This window comes from Ochotona princeps, chromosome 2, assembly GCF_030435755.1.
Source record: "Ochotona princeps isolate mOchPri1 chromosome 2, mOchPri1.hap1, whole genome shotgun sequence".
Lineage (NCBI taxonomy): Eukaryota > Metazoa > Chordata > Mammalia > Lagomorpha > Ochotonidae > Ochotona > Ochotona princeps.
In genome coordinates this window covers 120,940,522-120,964,065 of record NC_080833.1, presented here as the reverse complement: position 1 = coordinate 120,964,065, position 23,544 = coordinate 120,940,522, and the positions used below count along the sequence as shown (strand labels likewise).

The 23,544-nt window shown below is 49.9% G+C and overlaps 1 protein-coding gene across 2 annotated transcripts; it reads left to right on the top strand.

Moving 5' to 3' along the window:
• The first annotated feature begins 5,835 nt into the window (after positions 1–5,835).
• On the top strand, positions 5,836–22,661 carry CREG1 (cellular repressor of E1A stimulated genes 1). 2 transcript variants are annotated; one of them, XM_058660592.1, is made up of 4 exons: positions 5,840–6,221; positions 17,257–17,376; positions 18,352–18,536; positions 22,394–22,661. In XM_058660592.1, exons 1-4 carry the CDS (start codon positions 5,868–5,870, stop codon positions 22,395–22,397), a joined length of 663 nt encoding a protein of 220 aa, XP_058516575.1. In that variant the 5' UTR covers positions 5,840–5,867; the 3' UTR covers positions 22,398–22,661. The 2 variants fall into 2 exon arrangements, with proteins under 2 accessions (XP_004589361.2, XP_058516575.1); XM_004589304.4 differs by lacking the exon at positions 22,394–22,661 and having other exon boundaries at positions 5,836–6,221; positions 18,352–18,540.
• The last annotated feature ends 883 nt before the right edge of the window (positions 22,662–23,544 follow it).

Sequence of the window (23,544 nt, the reverse complement as noted above, 5' to 3'; positions counted from 1 at the left end):
CTCATAATATGTACATTTTCATGACTTTTTGATGACCCGTTACATGCATGGAGTTCAAATTTTTTTGCACCAAATTAAACATACCTGCTCATTCCAATTCCATGAACTTTTTGAATTACCACAGTATAAGATATGTTTGTCTCAAGTCTTCTGAGCGTATTCTATACCATGATCTTTCTAACACGGGAACTTCTCACTGATTTTCAAGGTCCAACAGTCTTCTCATCATTTCCCCTCCCCAGCTGAACATGTCCAGCTCCCGTCATTGTCTACAACACACAGTAACTGTTTCTAACACAACATGCCTTCCTGCCTACACACCTTCTACGTCCCCAGTAGAGAGTCCCTCACTCCTTCTTTCTCTTCCACCTTCTCATTTTCTGATAGCTTCTATGTACCCCTCACATTTCAGCTCAAATGTCATCTCTGATCTAAAGCTGCCCTCAAGGCAGACTCAGGTGCATCTATCCATGCCCCCTTTGCCCTTCCATGGTCTTCCCCATGAACCAGTGACATTAGGTTATAAACAGAAGCTGGCGCATACCAGAATGAACACACCAAGCTAATTTTCCACCTGTAGGTCTGTGGTGCTGGCATTCCAGATGAACACCAGTTCAAGTACTGGCTTCTCTATTTCTGATCCAGCTCCCTGATGATGTCACTGGGAAGGCCGAGAAGGATGGCCCAAGTGCCTGGCCCCTACACCCAGGAAGTCCCTGGCTCCCAGCTTCAGGCCATCCCAGCTCTGGCCATTATGGCCATTTGGGAAGTGAACTAATGAATGAACTCTCACTATTTCTCGTTCTCTCCTTCTCTCTCTCTCTCTGTAATTCTGCCTTTCGAAAAAAAAAAAAAAAGGAAAAGAGAAACTAAATAATCTCATTATTATGTCTAAAAAAAGGTTGAAATGTTTAAACAAAGTATAAATGATCTCTTTTCTTACTTTCAATTACACACTATTTTTAAGGGTAAGACAATGTCTATGAATGTTTGCTAGCAACTACCACAATATGCAGGGCTCAATTGGTATGTAATAATATTTGTTAAATGTCTAAATGTAATGTACAAGTACATAAGTACTGGAAACATTGGCACTTGGCAGGCAGGCCAAGTGGGAACATATTTTAATAATGGCACTCTTTCACTTCTACCTTGTTTTTTTTTTTTTATTTGAGAGAGGGAGAGAGAGAAACCATGTTCCCAGTTACCAGCTTACTCCCCAAAAGCCTGCAAGTGCAGAAGCTGGGAACCAGAACTCAATCTAGGCTTCCAATAGGAGTGGTAGAAATCCAAGCACTGAAACCATCACCACTGCCTACTAAGGTTTGGACTTACAGGAAACTGGAGTTGAGAAGCTGACGCAGGAGCTTTGTTATGGGACACGGGCATCCCAACTGACTCCTCAACACTCAGGCTGAACAGTGGCCTCCACCAGGGCTACTAACTTACCATGTAAGTTGCCACGGCAATAATGTGAAAGGTTGACCTTGAGTTAGTGCAAATTCTAGCTTAATCATTTTCTCCTGATTCAGAATTAATTTCTTTTTCTGCGTTGTATTCTAGACACATTGAAATACCAGGGAGACTACTTTTCTACAGCTTTTTTTTGCTTTTAGATATATTTCTTTATTAGAAAGTCAGAGTTCCAGAAAAAGATAGAGAAAGAGGTCCTTTGTTTGTTTGCTGGTTTACTCCCAAGATGGCCACAAAGGCCAGGAGTGGGCCAGGCTGAAGCCAGAAGCTCCATCTAGGCATCCCACACAGGGAACTCCAAGCATTTGGGCCATCTTCCACTGACTTCCCAAGCACACTAGCAGAAAGCTGGATCAGAAGAGGAGCATCCAGGATGTGAACCAGCATCCATTTGGGATGCTAGTATCCCAGGCAGCGGCTTAAGTCAGTATATCACAACACTCGTCCCAAAATGGTTTTGTTGTTGTTTGATTTAAATTGGATTGTCAATGTTCATTAGAGAGATGAGGGGATTATACACCCATGTGGACCACTGGTTGGTCCAAAATATATTTCGTAAACTTAAAATGTCAGTGTAGTTTCTGCAGAAACGCTCTGCTTTACCTTGGCATGGTGGCATCATGGGCATGTCTTGCATGGGGTAGTGCTGCAGAGAGATGCTAATGGGCCTTGAAACGGGCAGAGAACTGTACCAAGAGATTCCAGGTCCTGTTGACCGTGATAAAGCCCATTTCCCATGAAGCCTAAGATTAATAAGTTTATCATGCTCTCATTGTATCCTGTCACAAAAATAATCTTCAGATTGATTCTTAGTTATTTTACACATTTGCTCTCCCTCCTCATTCCCTTCCCACCTGATCCAATGAGGCAGGTGCAATTATTGTTAATGATAAGGAAATAAAGGTCCAGTATCATCCTAACTAAGGTCTTGCTTGGTGGCCAACTCCAAAACTAACCTTTTTCACCACTTGTCCAGGGACTATTTGAAGCATGCATGCTGCAAAGCAGGTTTTAGTTGTTTTTTTTTTTTCTGAAGAGAAATTAATTCTCTTATTGTTTATTTGTATTGGAAAGGCAGATATACAGAGAAGGAGATACAGAGAGAAAGATCTTCTTTTCACCAGTTCACTCCCCAAGTGGCTATAAAGGTCAGAGCTGAGCCGATCCGAAGCCAGGAACCAAGAGCTTCCTCCAGGTCTCCTATGTGGATGCAGGGTCCCAAGGCTTTGGGCCGTCCTCGACTGCTTTCTCAGGCCACAAACAGGGAGCTGGATGGGAAGTGGAGCTGCCAGGATTAGAACCAGTGCTCAGGATGAAGATAAAGCCACTAGACTTCCGCGTTGGGTCCAGAAGTTTTAGTTTTTAAAGATTAAAACCTACAATGGGCATTGTGGCACAGCAAATTAGTCTCACCGGGGACACCAGCATTCCACAACTGAGTGCCAGGGTCTGCTTCCACCTCCGACCTACCTCACTACCAATGCCCCCTGGAGGCGGCAGATCATGGCTGAAGAACCTGTTTCCTGCCACCCATGTGACAGAACTGGATGGAGTTTCTGTCTCCTGATTTGAGAAGTGAACCACTGCATGCCGTGTCTGTGTCTCTCCCTCCCTCTCACTAAGCTTTCAGATAAAAGTAAACAAATTAAAGCAAAAACCAAGAATATAAAGCTTAAGAAACTGCAGACAACCTGCGGACGCTGTGCACTTGGTGTAACTGTTCTGATGCAAATCATTTTGCCAAGGACACGTAGCAGGTGTCTTCTGGGAGTCTTGTGCCATGTTTGGTGCTAGCACATGGAGATGACCAAGTCGCTGTCTCTGACCGGCGGCTGCATGGACACATAGACAAGGGAAACATCCCACTAAGAGGGAGCTTACAGGGTGGGTCCATCAACAGGACAGAACCCAAGTGACGAGACAATAACAACTGCACAGGAGCCACTGGGGATGAGGGTGAATGCAGGCTGTACAGATAGAAGTATTACATCAGGAGAAGCAGCAGGAAAGCTGGCATTGGCCACCCCGGCTAAGTGTTCCCCCAAACCCCAGTGAGGGGGGCTTGCTAGCTAAGGGCAAAAGCACCTGGTTGTCACCCTGGAGACTCTCAATGCACCACCCTTACCTGCCGAGGTCAATTTGGTGCACTTCTACATACACAGTATTCATCAGCCAGGCGGCCATCTCATTAGGATGTGCTGAGAGCCCACACTGTGCCCTGGGGATCTGGACAGGACAGACCGCATTCCAGCTCTCCCAGAGCTGCTAACACTGGGGCTCATTAGCAAGTCATTCACCAAACACAGGCAGTCATCACAGGGTGCGATGGTGACTACAAAAGAGATCAACAAGAATGACTTCTAGGCAAGGGTGGCCTAGAAGGCACCTCTGATTGGAGACCCTGATGGTGATGAGGCTGCCATGGCCGTGGCTGAAGGCAGAGCACTGCGGGCAGAGGGACCAGCAAATTCAAACTCGAGAGGGACTCAAAGCGAGGACTCCTAGACTTCTTTCGCATGCTCCAATGTGGGAGGCCAAGTTCTGACCGTTCTTTTGTCCTGGGTTTGTTGGCATGTGTGCTATATGTATGTTAGCAATACAGGGAATAGCAAGAAATATTAATTTTTAATCCTCTTACAAAAAAATTCTCATTCTGAGGCTTACAAAGCACTCGTCTTTTGTGTTAATAGAAAAAAAAAAAAAACCAAAGGGTTAGATGAGGCATCTGGCATCTTATCAACCAGCTCCTTGTTTAGACAAGAAAATTGGACCCTCTGGGCCCGGCGGCGTGGCGTAGCGGCTTAAATCCTCACCTTGAACTCCCCGGGATCCCATATGGGCGCCGGTTCTAATCCGGCAGCTCCACTTCCCATCCAGCTCCCTGCTTGTGGCCTGGGAAAGCAGTCGAGGACGGCCCAATGACTTGGGACCCTGCACCCGCGTGGGAGACCTGGAAGAGGTTCCAGGTTCCCGGCTTTGGATCGGCGCGCACCGGTCCGTTGCGGCTCACTTGGGGAGTGAATCATCAGACGGAGGATCTTCCTCTCTGTCTCTCCTCCTCTCTGTATATCTGACTTTGTAATAAAAATAAATCTTTTTAAAAAAATAAAAGAAAATTGGAGCCTCAGAAGGCTGATGACTCAGTAGTCGTTTGGCCTGCCACAGTGAATTCCAGATGTGAAACCACATGTGTTTCCTTCCCTGGCTGGATAAGGATGAGCTGTTTATGATGGGCAGGCCATCAGATGATCTGCTTGTGGTACCTGTCTTGAAAAGGATAAACTCTACTTTCTTCCCGTTAAAGTTCTCCCATTTAGCTTTCCATCTGATTATTTTTAAAAAGGGCAAACCTTTCACCTGGATGAAAATCAATGGTTGTAACCTCCTTGGGCCACCAGAGGGAGGTATAGTGAAGGAGCAGAGGATCCCGCAGTCTGAGAACTTGGCGCTGGATACCAGGAACTTGGGTGTGGGACGGCAAGGACTTGACTCAGACACCTGTTGCTCACACCTACTCGCGTGACTGGCCAGGGCAGCTGGGTCAAATTCCTTTTGGGAAACAGCCTCCTCAGAGGGCCAGGTGTGGGTCAAAGCCAGATGTGGTCAAGCTGACAAAACTCTTGCTACCGACACAGATGTGGAACCACTATAACAACAACTACAGTGGGAGTTTGAGATAAGACCAAGAAGAGGAAGACGCGCTGTCAGAAGATGTGACCCAAACTGTCCACGATAGAGGTTGCACCGGCTGGTGCGGGGCTGGAGGGAGGTTGACCTTATATACCCATCTCCGGGACAGGAAAAGCAGCCCTGAAAGGATGGGAAAGTCCTTTTGGGAAGAAACCAAAGAAGTGCCACTTCCGTGGGGCGGGGCGTCCGGCAAGGACAGCACCCCCAGCTCATGAAAGACCCCCGAACCTGGGGCATCGACGTGGGGCACCGAGACGGACAAGGCCTTGGTGTGTGAGAGTCTCCTGGGCCAGCGGCTTGAACTTTGGGGTTTCTGCCTTTACTACTGGCAGCCTTACTGCTGTTTGGCACTGCCCAGGAAGTAAACAGAAGGGAGGCGCTTCTGTCCTCCAGGAGGCCAGATAGACATAATGCAAAAGTATTCAAACAAGGGGCGCGAGGAGAAGGGTCTAGTGCCAGAAGTCTGACTGGCGCAAGTTGCTAAGTTCCTCCAAGTCTGCTTTTTCCGTCTGTAACCTAAACAAAACAAAGGTCGCGTTTCAGACCGAGGAGCTCCTCCTGAGGCTCCTCCCGCAGGTGGCCCAGAGACCCCGCCCACCTCTCGGGCCTGGCGCACTGATTGGCCGTTCCGGGGGCGTGGCCTGCCTCGGGGCGGGGCCGGGAGCGGGGGTGAAGGCGCCCGGACTCCCTCGGGACGCGCAGCCATGACCGGGCGCGTCGTGGGCTCCGCGCGCGCGCTGCTCGCCGCCCTGCTGGCGCTGGCGCTCTGGGCGCTGCTGGTGTCGCCGGCGCGAGGCCGGGGCGGCCGGGACCACGGGGACTGGGACCCGGCCACGCAGCTGCCTCCGCTGCCGCCCCGCGAGGACGCGGCGCGCGTGGCCCGCTTCGTGGCGCACCTCTGCGACTGGGGCGCGCTGGGCACCATTTCCACCCTGAAGGAGGTGCACGGCCAGGCCTTCGCAGACATCCTCTCGCTCAGCGACGGGGTCCCGGGCGCGAGCACCGGCGTGCCCTACTTCTACCTGAGCCCGCTGCAACTCACCGTGCACAACCTGCAGGTGAGCCGGAGGGGCCGCGGCGGCGGCGTCGGGGCGCCGGAGTTCTTCCCACAAGGGACAACGTGGCTGCTCCAGACAAGACTGGTCGTGTATGATCCGTGCCAGTGGGGAGGGCATTGCAGCATCCCAGAAACAGGGCCGGGAGCTCCACGTACGTCCCCCGCACTGGGAGGCGCACCTGGGCGAATTCCTTCCCGGTATCCCGGGATGTCCCATCCCTGAGTCACCTTGGGAAACCTTGTCTGCATTGCTGGGCTCTTACTACTAAAGGCTTTTTAGGGCATAGAGATGGTTAGGTTGTTAAGCGCTTTGCAGGGGTGGCTTTGGGTGTCTCGGTTTTTTGTTATTGTTTGGGGTTTTTTTATTTTTTTAATGTCTGCTTCCGAATTGAGGATTTTCCTGCCAGCAGCAAGCAGCTCATAGACAACACTATGTTGATCATTTCTTCTTCTTCTTTTATTTATTTTTTAAAGATTTATTTATTTTTTATTGGAAAGGCGGATATACAGAGGAGGAGACACAGAGAGGAAGATCTTCCGTCCGACGATTCACTCCCCAAGTGGCCACAACGGCTGGAGCTGAGCCAATCCGAAGCCAGGAGCAGGAGCTCTTCCTGGTCTCCCACGCGGGTGCAGGGTCCCAAGGCTTTGGGCCGTCCTCGACTGTTTTCCCAGGCCACAAGCAGGGAGCTGGATGGGACGTGGGGCTGCTGGGATTAGAACCGGCGTTCATATGGGACCCTGGCACCTGCAAGGCAAGGACTTTAACCACTACGCTATCACGCTGGGCCCTTCTTCCTCTTTTAAACATTTATTTGTTTTAAAGGCAGAGTTAGAGCGAAGGAGAGATCCTCCATCCTCCGGTTCACTCTCCTGGGTGGTCGAAACGCCTTGATGGGGGAGCCAAGAGCTTTGCTGCAGGGCAGGGGGTCTCCCATGTGGGCGCAGTGACTCAAGTACTTGGGCCATCCTCTGCTGCTTTCCCAGATGCTGCAGCATGAGGCTGGTGGGAAGTGAATCAGCCAGGACTTGAACCTGTGATCCTATTGGCTGTCAGCACAGCAGGAAGCAGTCTGGTTGGTGGGCCTCTGCTGCCCCAAGGATGGGAACACTCATCTCAGGCTATAGCCACGCTGATCTAGGAATGGGGCCTGATTCAACGAGGTTCTCTTGGACAAAGATCTGGAATTTGAGGTTAACAAGGAAAGTATATATTTTTAAAATAAAGATAAAGGAATGATTAGTTATGCACCTGCTCTGTCAGGATGACTTCAGTTCCACTCACTTTCTGTTCATCATCTCTCCCAGCAATCCTGTTAATCCTAATCCCCCAAGGCTTGGAGAGGTTACATCACTCACAAAAAGTCAAACTCAGAGACCCCACAGGTCTGTCTGCTTTCGAACTGTGTCTCACAGACCCGTGGCCGTGAGAAACGAACACCCCACACACTGGTTTTCTTTGGCTCACAGAAAACCTGACTTTGCTTTCAGTAAGTTGGAGTTTACTTACAACATTTAGCATTGAGAGTCTGCCTAAGTCCAAACTTGGACCTCCTGTTGAGAAACTGGAAGAGCACTTGGCATTGGAGGCCTACGTTCTCTGAGAAAAGCAGAGGCGGCTGCTCACTTTAGCCAAAGCAGAGATGGCCCTGCCCACTGTTTTCCTATTTCCACTCCTCTCCACTCCTGTGGGCTCTTCATCCAACACCAACTCACTCTACTTCAGAGATGCTCAACTTCGCCTGTAAGTCAGCTACCCGGAAGACATTGAAAAAAGCAGGACCAAGGCACTGTGTAAAGACGCTTTGGTTCTAAACACCTCCATCCCCTCTACCTGACTAACTAACTGGGGAAGATGGAGAAACCACTGCTATAAACAAATAGGTGCTATGTGGGTGGAAGTTGGGCACTTGACTCGGAGCACTGGCATTGCACATCAGAGTGCCTGGGTTCGAGTCCCTGCTTGATGCACACCCTGGAGGCATCCCAGGCTCAAGCACTTGGGTCCCTGGGCAGGGAGTCAGCAGGTGGAAGTCCTTTCTGGCCTGCTTTTCTACATAGCTGGAGTGGAGAGTTAGGGAGCTGCTGTGGTCATCATCCCCATCTCCACAAGGAGGGAATTAAGACTCCAGTGCTGCAGGCAGCCCTACACAGGCAAGGACTAATCAGCCTGAAAGACAACCTTGCCACGCCCAGAATGATCTGGGCAGATTGTGTCTGTCAGGGGGATGTTGAAGCAGCAGACAGCCAAAAGTTAAATGGGAAGAAAAGAAGAAGAAAATGGCAGTGTTATCAGAGTTACACATCTGCTTATTCCTCTGCCTGTTTGAGAAAATGCTTAGTATTATGGCCCGACCCAGAACGGGAAAGAACAACACAGGTAGGTTATATCCTGAGAGACATGCATCTCCAAGAGCTATGAAAGTTGAAAAGTTAAGTTTTTCCACCTGCTGAAGAGTTGCATGCAGGGGCCTGTTTGTGGATAAAACCTCTGCTTGTGGTACCAGCACCCTGGGTGGATACCAGTTTGCATACCAGCTGCTCCATTTCTGATCTAACTCCTTGCTAATGGCCTGGGAAGTAGCTGAGGATGGTCCATGTGTTTGGAGCCTTGGCATCCGTGTGGATGACGGTGATGAAGCTGCTGGCTTTGGCCTGGGTGTGCCGCGACCATTGCGGCCATTTGAAAAGTGAACCAGCAAATGGATGATTTCTCTAACTCTGCCTTTCAGAAAAATAAGCATTAAAAAAAAATAAAATGTGGCCCAGTGTGATAGCATAGTGGTTAAAGTTCTCGCCTTGAATGTGCCAGGATCCCATGTGGGTGCCAGTTCTAGTCCTGGCAGACCTGCTTCCCATCCAACTCCCTGCTTGTGGCCTGGGAAAGCAGTCGAGGACGGCCCAAAACCTTGGGACCCTGCACCCGCGTGGGAGACCTGGAGGAGGTTCCTGGCTCCTGGCTTCAGATCGCCACAGTACTGGCCATTGCGGTCACTTGGGGAGTGAACCATCGGACAGAAGATCTTCCTCTCTGTCTCTGTCTTTTATTGACTTTGCAATAAAAAATAAATAAATCTTTCAAAAAAAAAAATAAAATTGCATCCACAGGTTAATCCAGAAAGGCCCCTGTTTATCTTGTGATGTTTCCTAAGGATTTCCAGAGGGATTACTTGCCCAAGATAAAATTCTTCAAGAAATTGCTAGCTCAGGATGAATCTTAAGGAATCCCTGTTTAAACAAAAAATTTCACAAGGTCTCATCATGTCCAAAGGACAAAACAGCGAGTGGCGCAGACGAGACTGAGATGGCGCACTCCGTGCCTGCACAGTCCCGTCACACAAGTGCAGTCTCCTGGCAGTGTGTGGGTGCCCTCCTCTGCTCTCCACCCTGTGTGGGATCTCAGCCCCGAGAGCCTGGGCCGGGCCCGAGTCCTCCCCTCATGCTCGGTGTCCAACCTTATATTCTCAGGATGGTACTTTCTTACGGAATAAACTTTTGCTGCCTTAAGGGAAAAAAAAAAAAGATTGCAGTTTAGAGACTCACCTGTGGGCACCATGCTGGCTGCCAGGTAGGTCTCTACCCACGTTAGGAAGACACGTAGGTGAGGAACTCACGTAGGAGTTCAGGTGTCCGCGAGGGCCACGTTAGAATGTCTGACCCTGGTCCTACCAGCTGACCGGTCACCTCGGTGTGTGCTGCCTCTTCTTGGTCCCCCTTCGAATCTCCAAGGAGTACTTTATGCCCTCTTGCTGGGGTCGAGTAGCCTGGAAGGAGCAGGAAGACCTGGGTTGAGGACCGCTCTGACTTGGGGGGTGGGCTAAGACACCCAGATGGGTTTGGTGCCTCATGTTTCTTGGGGGTATTTTTCCCTTGGCGGTATGTCTGTACAGTAAGTGTTATAGGAAGATGGTGCTGCTGCCGGTTGGCGCTGGACTCGGTGAGTCAGCAATGAAACGTCAGGGTTTCATTCTTTTGTGGCAAGATCTCCAACTGCTGGCCTCCCTTCCTTCTTGGCATTCTCGTGGTACAGTTCTCTCTTCTGGCCAGTCCTGACTTATTTCTCTGACGTGCTAAAACGAGTGTTCCCTAAAGCCTCCTTTTTAAAATCCTCTTTTCGGTATGAATCACAGATCACATAACACTCTTGGGGTGCCACTTCCATTTACTCAGATTCACTTCCACATTGGCCTCGCTTGCTGACCTCTCTGAAGTTGGGTTCCTGCCTGTGGTCATTTTCACCTCCTTCGTGTGCCACAACCTCAGATGTGACATGTGCAAATTCAAAACCCGCCTCTCCCTCCTTGGTTAGGTTTTAGGACTTTGAGGGTTCCAAGAAGGCAAGGAGGCAGCTTGGAAAAGGGGGATCAGAGTGAGGAAGGTTACGAGAATGGGGCTTGGGCCCACCCAGACTGAACGGGGTTGGGGGTGCACGTGTTGAAGCTGGGCTGCATTCTGTTTGAGCGGCAGGCAAGGTACATTCCTTTTTTTTTTTTTTTTTTAAGATTTATTTTATTTAATTATTTATTTGTCTTTAGATTTATTTATTTATCTTTGTTGCTAAGTCAGATATGCAGAGGAGGAAAGACAGAGAGGAAGATCTTCCATCCGATGATTCACTCCCCAAGTGACCGCAATGGCCGGAGCTGAGCCGATCCAAAGCCAGGAGCCAGGATCTTCCTCCAGGTCTCCTATGCAGCTGCAGGGTCCCAAGGTTTTGGACTGTTCTCGACTGCTTTTCCAGGCCACAGACAGGGAGCTGGATGGGAAGTGGGGCTGCCAGGATTAGAACCAGCACCCATATGGGATCTCGGCACATTCAAGGCGAGGACTTTAGTCGCTAGGGCACCACTCTGGGCCCTAAAGATTTTATTTTTATTACAAAGCCAGATATACAGAGAGGAGGAGAGACAGAGAGAAAGATATTTCATCACTCCCCAAGTGGCCTCAATAGCCAGAGCTATGCCAACCTGAAGCCAGGGACCAGGAGCTTCTTCTGAGTCTCCTTCAAGGGTGCAGGGTCCCAAGGACTCCAAAGCCATCTTCGACTGCTTTTCCAGGCCGAGAGCAGAGAGCTGGATAGGAAGCAGGGCTGCCAGGATATGAAACAGCGTCCATATGGGATACATGCAAGGAGAGGATTTTAGCCGCTAGGTTACCACACTGGGCCTCAGGGTACCTTCTTAAGCTGCTTGTTAGTGGAGGTACAGACCACTCCAGGGACCCCGTGAGGCAAAGCAGGGGATTGCAGGCAAGCGCCTTGGTAAAGTTACCACACCTTGTCCCATTAGCAGTGAATAACCCCAGTGCCTAAAATAGCAAGCTTGATATGGCACAGCCTGAGTTTGGCATCATTTAATGATCTAACAATGTATTTTACACAATGTGGATGAACTCAGACGGTTCTTCCTCCCAGTTGAGAGCCGTGTCTTTTGAGAGTTGCAGGGATCCAGCCAGAAGCCTCAAGGTCAAAGACTCAATTTGAAAGTTTTAAATCCAAAGAAGTGCCAGAGGTTGAAACCGGTCATTTTAATCAAAACTGTGGGCCAGATTTATTCAGAGTTAAGGTGATCACTTAATGTTTAAAAAATAGGCAGGTAAAATTAATTCCTTGAATATTCAGGTTATTAACTTTTTAATTGTTTTATTTTTTTTTTTAATTTATTTTTTTGGAGATGCAGATTTACAGAGAGAGGGAGAAATTGAGAGAAAATCTTCCATTTGCTGGTCACTCCCCGAGTGGCCGTAAGAGCCTAAGCTGAGCCAATCAGGAGCCAGGAGCCTTTCCAGGTCTCCCACACAGGTGCAGGGTCCCAAGGCCTTGAGCCATCTTCAACTGCTTTCCCAGGCTGCAAGCAGAGAGCTGGATGGGAGGTGGGGCAGCTGGGACACAAACTGACACCCATATGGGATCCTGGTGCCTGCAAGGCAAGGATTTAGCCATTGAGCCGTTGTGCTGCCTCCCCCCCCAATTAAATTTAATAAAAGCAGAAAAAAACGTATAAAACTTTCCTGAGATGCATAACATTTTGCTACCTACATTAGTAACTGCAGCTTTTGAATTTTTGGAGGAATTAAGAAAACACGTACTTGACCGAAGTGTTGTGTACTTTAGAAGTCTTAGGAAAATATTCAGCCCAGAGGAGAGGACTTTTAGGCATAGTATCAACAGCGCTTCCTTAGAAGACATGGATATTGTTGAGAATCATGTTATGGATGAGAAAAGATCTCAAGGAGTCATGAATGCAACAATGATTCAGCAGTTTATAGCATTTTAGGAAGCAAAGCAGGCTGCGCTGATCTTTGCACTTTTAGATCAGAAAGCTCTCTAGTTTAACAAGTCGCGCACTGACAAGGGGGGATCCTCAAAAGGTGGGCAGAGACTAAAGGTGGATAGAGGGCCCGGCGGCGTGGCCTAGTGGCTAAAGTCTTAGCCTTGAAGTCATATGGGCGCCAGTCCTAATCCCGGCAGCTCCACTTCCCATTTAGCTCCCTGCTTGTGGCCTGGGAAAGCAGTCGAGGACGGCCCAAAGCTTTGGGACCCTGCACCCACATGGGAGACCTGGAAGAGGTTCCAGGTTCCCGGCTTCAGATCAGCATAGCACCGGCCGTTGTGGCTCACTTGGGGAGTGAAACATCAGAGGGAAGATCTTCCTCTCTGTCTCTCCTCTCTGTATATCTGACTTTGTAATAAAAATAAATAAATAGATAGATAAAATAAATAAATAAATAGATAGAGCAGCCAGGGGGCCACCTTGTCAGTTGACAAAAACTTGAGGGGGAGATTGGAAATCACGATGCTGCAGGGAGCCATCTCTACATGAGCTTAGAACATACAGTGTCAGGCCCGGCTCTTGTGGATGTCTTTTTCAAAATGGTGGCAAAGAGGGCGGGGAAATGAGGCTCGTGGTGTCGGTGTGCTGTAATGGGGAAGGTCGGCATCTCTCCTCCCAGCCCCGATTCCACCTGCAGCCTCTGAGAGGAGGGTGTGGTAGATAGGGTCAGGGGACCCAGGTGGGGAGTGTGAGAGAGCTGGCCTGCATGTCTGGTAGGATGCTCCTCCTGCCTACATGTGGCACAGAGACTGGCTGAAAGAGCAGGGAGAGGCCAAAGGGGATGGGTGAGCCTGTGTCTCTGTGAGACATTGGCAAAGCCTTGGGCTGCCACCTGACGAGGGGCAGGGGAAAGACCGGGAGCAGGCTATGCTTAGAGTCACCTCACGGGGAAGTTGCTCAGGACCTACCGCTGTTCCTGTGTTGCTTGGCTGGTTCTCTAAAATATATGATCAGAGATGGCTGAAGCATAGGTTTTGTATTTGTGCAAGAAAGAATTTAGATGTGTGACAGAGAGATCGCAAGGGTTAAAGGGATATGGAATTCATCAGAACAGATGTGCACCCCTCGGGGTGATGGTGGCAGGGGAGGGCGGCCATTTAGACTAGAAGCAGTGAGGCTATGTTGTTTAATGAAGAGAATACACCCGAGCCCCAGCCACTTCACAGAGAGGGGTGCAGCGAACCGGCTATAGGGGCAAGAGGAGGAAGGTGAGGGGAAGAAGGGGGTGGAGAAGGTTTGGAAAGAAGGGGTAACCTTTTGGAAGGAGCTTGTTGGAAGTGTGAAGGAGCAGTGAGGGGAGGGGAGGAGGGAGCCTGGGAGAAGAAGGAGACTGAGAAAAATGTTTGGGAACATGAGGATGGTTTTGAGCTGGGCGCCGAGCAGGCGTAAGGAGGAGGCAGGCGTGGGGGCGTGGTTGGCGGGGTTAGCGTCAGCCTTAGGAGTTCAGTTCCTGACTGCTTCACTCAGGAGGCGAGTCTGATGGATGATGTGAAAGGAACTGATGGAGAGAGGTATACCTACCTGGACATAGTTGCATTTTCCATTGTGACTGATAGAGTTGTCTGTCTGGGGGAATTTGTGAGCGCAAGGTCCTGTTTTTTGGACTGCTAACGACTGCAGGGGCATGTGCAAGACGGTGGGGGTGAGTCCCAAAGAGAGAAAAACAGAGGAGGAGAAGATGAGGGTCCTTGAAATTTCCCTCTCCACCCTGTTTGGTGGAACAGCCTCTCAACACTAAGGTAGGGTTAGAGAAGCTCACACTGCGAGACCAGGCAGGGACCCTGACGTAGACAAGGATTTCCAGACAGTAGATGGAGCATGGTGTTGGGATTTTTAGGGTTGCAACAAGGCAGGGAGGCAGCCAGGTAATGTAGAAGAGACTGGACTTTGGGCAGAGGTTGTCAGGATGGAGAGTGACAGAGTATAAGCATTGACAGGGCACAGGGTTAGAAGCCAGCTTCATTCCCTTCGGGCATCGGGCAGAGTCCCTTCTTAAGCTGCTCAATGGGGGGTGGGGTTGGGGAGAGATGCAGAGGCCTGGGTGGATCCTGAGAAGGTGGGTGGGTGGGAGACCTGCACTTGGTGAAATTTACAATGCATTGTTTCAGTAGACTGGGATCTGCCAGGTGCAGGGCTTTCCTGAGCAGTAACCCTCCCACCAGCCTTAGATGCCCTGGCTGTGCCCAGCTTCAGCAGATTTGGAAAATTAGGCCTGGGAAGCCTAACAGGTCCTAACACTGTAGGTCCTCTGTGTCTCAGCCCGAAGACAGTTGTTTTCTTAGCACTCAGGGTTGCCATTCTCTTACCCCTCCCCATCCCCACCAGCTCACTGTTCCCAGACGCTGTCTTCCTTTACTGTTTTGTTTGCACCCTTATTCCTTCCTCTCTATTTTTGCCACGCATCTTTTTTTTTTCCTTAAGATTTATTTACTTTTATTGGAAAAATCATATTTACAGGGAGAAAGAGAGCTAGAAAGATCTCCCATCCACTGATTCACTCCCCAAGTGGCCACAACGGCTAGAGCTGAGCCGATCTGAAGCCAGGAGCCCAGAGCCTCTTCCAGGTCTCCCACGCGGGTGCAGGGTCCCAAGGCTTTGGGCCGTCCTCGACTGCTTTTCCAGGCCACAAGCAGGGAGCTGGATGGGAAGTGGAACAGCTGGGATAGAAGCTGGCACCCATATAGGATCCTGGCGTGTGCAAGGAGAGGACTTTAGTCACTAAGCTACCATGCCTGGCAACTTTCCCACCCATTTTTAGGTGAAGTCCTTATAACCTTATGTTTAGAAGTACCAGGGTAACTCTTAAATCACTTCTGTGCTGTGCCCACCGGATACCAGGTGGTTCTTCAGAATGTAAATGCCAGGGGTGGCTTCGGGGCACCTGCATCCCGTAGAGGAGTCTGAGTCCGGCTCTGCTTTAGTTCCAGCTTCCTGCTAATGCAGCCCTGGGAGGTGGCAGGTGTGACATGAGAAGCCAGGTCCCTGGCATCCACATAGGAGGCCTGGATGTTCCTAACCTTAGACTTCAGTCTGCCCCAGCCCCACCTGTTGTGGGCGCTTTAAGGATGAACCAGCAGGCGGGAATGCTGGTTTCTCTCTGTCCTGCCTCTCGTTTTCAAATGAATAAAAATAGTGTTGTTTTTTTTTTAAGTGCAAATAATTGGCTGGTGATTTGGCCTAGGAATCAGTATTTTCCATGCTCCCCAAGCAGGTGGTCTTGGAAGCCCTGGTCTGCAAAATCCCGCCGAGACTCCTCAGCGTGGATTTGAGCCAGTCTGTCCCACTCCAACATCACTGCTCCCAGAGCCTGTCTGCTTTTTCCCACCCTCCTCGCAGCTTATGCTCTCCCAGTTGGATGCTTTTCAGTCTTGCTTCCCTTGTCTGTAATCTGTCCTCCCTCTCCTGCCCTGATTTTGAATGTCTGTTTAGAATGTGTTGCCTCTGGGCTGTGGGGGCCAGCTCTCTTACAAGGAACTCCCGTTTCATGCAACCTTGACCTCAGCCGGGGCTTTGTTTCCCATCTCGTAGCCTTAGTTTATGTCTGACTCTTCACCACATTGTATAGTGTAGACCCGAGAAAGAAGAGACCTTACCCAAGTCTCCTGACTTCTCACTATCTTCCTGCAAGGCCTTGCCCGGTCGTTTCGAGAGAGCCACTGTTTGGCTAACTGGGACCCAGGATTGCTGCCAAGTGGCAAAGCTTTCTACCACGACCCCCTAGGACCGAACGATCGAGTAGTCGGAAACGCACCACAGGAATATTGCTGTAAGCTTCATGGGCCAAAAATGCCTTTTGTGAAGCTGATGTCTGAATAAGAGAACTGAGGAAATTTGTTGGCCTCACTTTTTGAAATGGAAGCAGAAATTTGCTTCTGTTGCCAGAGCAGGAGTGAGCAACTTCTGTGGGGTTTTGCAAGTCACGTGGCTGCCTCTGCTGACCCAAGATAGCCATGCAGCATGACTCAGCTGCTTTCAGGCTTATGTTGTGCAACTTGTTAGTTGATGGAGCAACTGTGGTTATTTTTCTGCATTGGATTTGTATTAGAATTTAACCTTTTAGATCTTTCCATGAAGGGTATAGACCTGCCCGGAATTTGGGTACTTGGAGTTTTTCTGATAAATGTGGAACAAATTCAAAGTTTAAGTAAAAGACTATGTAAAAATATATATTTTTAAAATTTTTCAAGATGTGCTTATTTGAAAGGCAGAATTAGAGAGATCTTGCATCTGCTGATTCACTCTCCAGATGACTGCCACAGCTAGTGCTGCGCCAGGCCAAAGCCAGGAGTGTCTTCCAGGGTGTCATCTATACGTGCAGGGGTGCAAGGAGTTGGGTCATCTGCCACAGCTTTTTCTGTGTGTATTAGTGTGGAGCTGGATCCAAAGTGCAGCAACCGGACTCAAACCAGCTCCCTTATGGGATGCTGGCGGATGCTCTATCCACTGCACTACAGCATCATCCCTGAAAAGAGTCCTTGTGAATTAGTTAATTTTACATACAAACACTTGCCTTTTGCAAGGGGATGTCAGGCTCAGTCTCTGACCAGCAAATGTCTTTCCCTCTCAGTGTGAAGGTATTGTTGCATGGTTCCCTGTTTTTCAAGATGGTTTAGCTCTAGGGACTTGGTGTGCGCAATGCGTAAAGTGTATTACCCATCCAGAAATCACGATTCCCATGAGTGAGACTGAACTTTCTCCCCACAGGAGAATCCCCATGCCACCCTGCTCCTGTCCTTGGCACAGACTGCCTTCTGCAGGAAGAAGGGATTTGATCCCCAAAGTCCCCTCTGTGTCCACATCATGCTGTCAGGCTCCGTGATGAAGGTAAGAAATTGTCCTCCAAGGAGGGACGTGGCCTCAGAAGAACATTGTTCATTGGCAATGAAAGAAGGAACTTTTTGAGGATAAAGCACAAGTGGGTTTTGATTGGGATAATATTAGCATATGTTGTAATAGGAGGGATCTTAGGAAAGTTCTGGGAAATGAGCGCTGTGAAAAAACTGGCATGGATTTCAAAATGTTGTCAACAAAATATGCCTAAATGGTTCCATTTTCTGTGAATTTAAGGAACATCTTGTCAACCACATCCTGCTACTCCAGCGTGTTGCACATTCTGTTACTTTCCTTGCCTGAGCTCCTTGCCTTTGTATTGGGCCAAGAAGAGGGGTATAGGTGCCTGAAAATCTAGACCTCCCCTGGGGTGGTTTGGGATGAGTGTGGGCTGGGAGAAGTTCCCAGGCAAGGTGGCGAGCAGGTGTCAGCATGCCATCTGAAGGTGGACCCGACAGACTTGCCTCTGGCCCTGACAGTCAAGGACTGGGAACACCTCAGAGGAATTTCATTTGTCACTCTTGGCTGCAGCTGTGCAGCTGGGTATCTTCTGGGCCAAGGAACGGGGAGGAGCTACAAATGTTCCTGAACCCCACTAAAGACTTTTCCCCATTCACATGCAATTCTAGCCATGTTTATTCATGTGTACATGTGATGGAGTGACGATGCCAGTGCTGTGTGCTTCAGGCACCAGTTGCATTCTGAGAAAGCACCTTGGGCCAGTTACCCCGTGGCTCGAAATGAAGATTGGTATTCCTAATGGTTTCTCATCTCTGCACATCTGCTGGTGATGGTATCAGGCGTCCTTTATTTTCTCTGGGTTCCTTAAGATCAACTTTTACAACTAGCTGAACTCTGAGGGATCGTAGAATGCTGAAATCTCATGTTTTCTTTTTAAAGATATGTATGTATGTATGTGTATGTGCTGCAAAATGCTGTGAGTATGCTTGTTGTACTGATGTCTCTTAGGTGAATGAAACAGAAGCAACCCTTGCCAAGCAGTCCTTATTCACACGGCACCCTGAGATGGAGACCTGGCCTTCCAGCCACAACTGGTTCTTTGCCAAGTTGAATATCACCAATATTTGGGTCCTTGACTACTTTGGCGGGCCTAAGATTGTGACGCCTCAAGAATATTACAATGTCACGTTTCAGTGAGTACTGGGCCGTCTCTGTCCTTTCTGCAGCTTTCCAAGCTTTCCAAGTTGCCTATGCCTTGGACCCCTTGACCCCTACTCAGGGTATTTTTAAGTGTGTCAATTACCTGGGACTACAAAGGAAACCAACTACGTTGAAATACTTTTAAAGGGCCAGAGCATTGGCTTCCCGTATGGGTGCTGGCCTGTGTCCCGGATGTTCTAGTTCTGATCCAGCTCCTTAGTAATGATTGGGGAAAGCAGCAGAATATAGCCCAATGCCTTGAGACCCTGCATCCACATGGGAGACACAGAAGAAGCTCCTGGCTTCCAGGTCCAGACCTGCTCAGTTCTGGCCATTGCAACCATTTAGGGAGTGAACTAGTAGATGGAAGATCTCTCACTCTCTTTCTCTATCTCTATATAACTTTCTTTTTAAAAGATTTATTTATTTTTATTAGAAAGACAGATTTACAGAGAGAAGGAAAGACAGAGAGAAAGATCTTCCATCTATTGATTCATTCTTCAAGTGTCTGCGATGGCCAGAGCTGAGCCAAGCCAAAGCCAGGAGCTTCTTCCAGGTCTCACATGCAGGTGTAGGAGCCCCAAGACTTTGGGCTGTCCTCTACTGCTTTCCCAGGCCACAAACAGGGAGCTGAATGGGAAGTAGAGCAGCTGGGACACAAACTGGCACCTGTATGGAATCCTGGCACATGCAAAGCAAGGATTTAGCCACTGAGCCATTGCTCTAAGCCCTGTAATTCCAACTTTCAAGTAAAAATCAATAAATCTTAAAAAAAATATTTTACAAAGTATGAAGTGGCGATATCTTGCCATTATTCACGTTAAGTAATGTGAGATTAAACAATCTGTAACTTTGCAAAAAGAATAATTTGTTCTGTTGAGTTGAGAGGCCGAGTGACAAAGAGGGAGACAGAGAGAAAAAGAGATCTCCCCAAATGGCCACAACAGCCAGGAGTAGGCTGGGCCAGGCCAAAGTCAGGTACAGTTTCTCACCTGGGTGTCATCTCACCTGGGCCATCTCCCACTGATTTCCCACTTGCATTAGCGGGGAGCCGGATCAGAGGTGGAGTAGCCAGGACTTGAACTAGCAGTCTGATATGGGATGCTGGTGTCACCAACAGTGGCTTAACCTGCTGCCTCACACTGTGCCTTCCAAGTAGTGAGGACTAAACATGGTGCTTGAAGACATCTGCACATTTCAGTTAGAGCTTAACGACAACAACAACAGAAGAATCCCACCTACATTCACAGCACCATGAACTCCAGCTGCAGGCCTGGGCACAGGCTGAAATCCTGACCGATGGCTCCGAGCAGAGCCCAGCAACACCCACCCAGGAGGGTGTCTTCCCAGGACAAGCCGACTGGACGGCTTCTGCACTGTGAATGTGCCCCAGGCATATCTGAGCAGGTGGCCCCATTTGATCCCTCTGCCTCCAGGTGAGGGATGTGGTTCATTCCAGCAGGAAGTGGATGCTTGGGACAGAGGAATCACCAGAGAGAATGTGAGAGAAGCTGAGTGGGAAGGGGAAAAGGGTTAGGAAAGAAGGCCTGGCCACTTTGGCATCCGAGTAAAGGAATTCTGGCCAACACCAGCCTCCATTTGCCTGAACAGTAGGTGACAGTGATGTATCCTACGGAAGCAGCTGGTATGCATCAGGCTCGTGCTGCTGGCTGCGCCAGCCCAGAGGCTGAGTTTGTGAGCTCACTGTCAGATGCAGTGCTAGGGCACAGAGAAACCTGGGAAGCAGGGGTGCCCCCAAGCCCCGAGCTCCCTTCTCATCCTCAGGCGCTCCTGCCCCATTGGGTTACCTGTGTGGAGCCGGCCAGTCCTCAAATCCCATGTGATTGCAATACACTTTGTCCTTGCTGTGACCGACTGGGGAGAGCAAGGGGAGGAGGCCAGCCCCCCTTTGGGGCCTGGAGTTCTTGGTGTTTGTTCATCCTGTATTTTACTGCGCTGTAGTAGTCGGATGGTCTCAGGGGGAATCCATCAGGACAGCAAAGCTTGAGGACGAGGGGACAGTGCAGGCCAGAGCAGGTGTTTAGGCAGCATTGTCTAGCTTGCTTTTGTGTCACCAAGATTCCAGCACTACTGGCATCTATCTGGCTGCCACGCATGCCAGGCAGGAGGCTTGGGCACTCCTTTCTAAAACTAGCATAGACATCCTGCCTATAAAAAGAGAAAAGAAAAATTTATTTATTTTATTTGAAAGAGTTACAGAGACACAAAGAAAAAGCTCTTTCGTCATGTCCCAGATGGCTGCAACTGCCAGACCTGGGCCAGTCCGAAGCCAGAAGCCAGGAGCTTCTTCTGGGTCTCTCACGTGGGCACAGGGGCCTGAGCACTTTGGCCATTCTCTGCTGCTTTCCCAGTATCTTCCACTGCTTTCTCAGGCCATTAGCAGGGAGCTAGATGGGAAGTGGAATAGATTGCCTATATGGGATGCTAGTGCTGCAAGCAGAGGCTTAGGATGCTGCACCACGGCACTGGCCCCAGCCATCCCGGAACAGAGAGGCAGCAGTTACAGTAGCATGACCAGGTACCAGATTATCCAAGAAGGGACTCCGGTGGGGCTGCTCCTCGAGGTGTTTACATTCACAGGATACCATGATCTGTGAAGTGCGGGTAGCTTTGTGTATGCCCAAGGACAGCACTTACCTAAATGACACTGCTGTTTCCTCCTTAGGCTGCACTCTGGGACAGTGAGTAGAACAGGTCATCTGTGACCGCTGCTGGTGACAACATTTTCCCCTTGTCCTCAAGCAGCTGCACACCGAGATCCGGGGATGGGCAGTGTCCACAGCTGCCCTGTCTGGCCAGGTCCTCTAACTGTTCCTCGTCCACTTGAGTCTGCGCTCAGGGCTCTCCCACCCCAGTGCTCCAACCCTGCATCAACCACCAGAACTGCTTCATCCCGATCTGGGGTGGGGGTAGTACATTTCGGGGGATCTGCCTGCAGGAGCCTTACAGCCAGCCTGGACACTCCCCAGCCTAGCTGCGCTGCGCCCTCGCTCTGCCATCCAGAGCCACTTCAGGAGATGCGTTTTCTCCCAATCGCACAAAGACCCCCAGCCTCTGAAATCAGTTCTCGGTGGAGCCTAGCAGGACAACAGAATCCGTTCCACTTGCTAGAGCCGGCAGGGAGCCGTGCTTGATGGGCTGCAGCTGCCTGGACTGCTGGGTCCAGACCCAGGAGCACACCTGCATATCAAGTGCAAGGTTTTAGAATGTCAGCCCAGCGTGTTTGCTGTCACCACAGAGTCCATAGTTCTGAGCCTTGCCTTCTGCCTCTATTAAGCTGAGCAGCACTGTTGGCCCTGGGCCTCATCTTATCTCCTCTGCCACATCCAGATAATTCCAAGCAAAGACAGGCATACCCAAAGGTCATGAATTACAAGCTCACCCAGCGGCTGTTACCTGGAGATGGATTTCCTGATCAGCTGTGGCCTACATGGAGAAGTGAGACAAAGGCTCAGGGGTGTTAGATGCTGGCAGGTCCCCGTTCCTTTGCCCCAGCGTTCAGGTCCCCAACTGCTCTCAACCTGCTCTGTCTTAATAGCAGCCACTGCTGCAGCACCGGCGTGCTTGTTGCTATCCCCGGGCAGCATCGCATACCTGTGTCAGACTCCTGCCAGGTGGCAGTGCACGGTTGCTGAAACGCTGCTTCCTGGCTGACTCCACTGCACCTGTCGGAAGCAGAGCGCGGCCCTCTGCACCTTAACCAAATCAGCATACCGAGGTGACTGGAGGCAACTCAGCACCTTCAGGGTGTCGCTCAGGAGTCTCCCTGGTCATCTCCTAGAAGGAATGCATCCGGTAACACTTGGTTCTCGCTCTTTCCTCTCTCCAGGTGAAGCAGAATGTGATGCATTGAACGTCCTGGACCGACTTCTGAGGGTGGCTCACACACGCCGATGGGGCCTCGGGTTGACCTGAGGGGTCCACCCAGAGTGCTGGCCGGTGTCTGTCATGGGTTTGCTTGCTCGCTTATTCCACAAGGACTTGGCTCTCTGCAGAATCTCCTGGAAGATCTGGCTGCTGGATGTTGTTAACACTTGGAAGGCATTTTTCTCAGAGAACAGTGTCTTTGATTCTAATAAAAGAGGCTTTGTTCAGTCTGTTCCAGTGATTTCCCTCCCCCGGCCCCCTAGAGGTGCTGCCTGAAGGTGGCAGGTGCCAAGTTTAGATTGTTCCTGGGTATTGGAGGGTACCAGGGCCTATGTCCTTCATCCTGGAAGCTGCTCTGCTGTCAACAGGTTTACCCTCCCCCACTGTCTCCTACACTGCCTGGGCCTAGTGCAGGAGTGTGGGTCCCTGAGCCAGCGTCCTGCTGAAAGAGACCACAACAGAACACCAGCAGGCTCCTCTGCCAACCCCGGGCCTTGCCAGTCCCCCCAGAGTGCAAACTCCCATCTTATGCAGCACTTTAAAAACAAACTTTTGGAGGCCAATGCCATGGCATAATAGGTTGGACCTCTGCCTGCAGTGCCAGAATCCCATTTTGTACCAGTTAGTATCCCAGCTGCTTCACTTCCCATCCAGCTCCCTGTTGATAACCTGAGACAGCAGCAGAGAATGGCCAATGTCTAAGGCCCCTCTATGCACTTGGGAGACCTAGAAGAGACTCCTGGCTTCTGGCTTTGGATTGGCACAATTCTGGCCATTGTGGCCACTTGGGGAGTGAACCAGCAAATGGAAGAATTGTGTCTCTCCTTCTTTCTCTGTTATTCTACTTTTCAAACAAAAATAAATCATTTTTAAAAGGCTTTTCCCTTTCTAAAACCACACTTAGGACACACATACACACACACACTTCATGTCGCCTTCATTTGGTTTCCCCAGCCTAGGTGAATATTGTATAATCAGACTCCTTCCAAAGCAGTCACAATCACACACACACACACACACACACACACATACACACACACGTATGTTACCATTAGGCCCCAGACAGGAAGTCAGACAAAGAGAAAACAGGTTGCTGCATGTGACCCTGGGGTT

What these genes read in the sequence shown, in the direction of transcription:
- CREG1 (XM_058660592.1), top strand. Translation starts at nt 5,868, where the DNA reads ATGACCGGGCGCGTCGTGGGCTCCGCGCGCGCGCTGCTCGCCGCCCTG. An exon ending in TCACCGTGCACAACCTGCAG is followed by an intron (nt 6,222 to 17,256) that starts GTGAGCCGGAGG and finishes TTCTCCCCACAG; the next exon opens with GAGAATCCCCATGCCACCCT. An exon ending in TGTCAGGCTCCGTGATGAAG is followed by an intron (nt 17,377 to 18,351) that starts GTAAGAAATTGT and finishes GATGTCTCTTAG; the next exon opens with GTGAATGAAACAGAAGCAAC.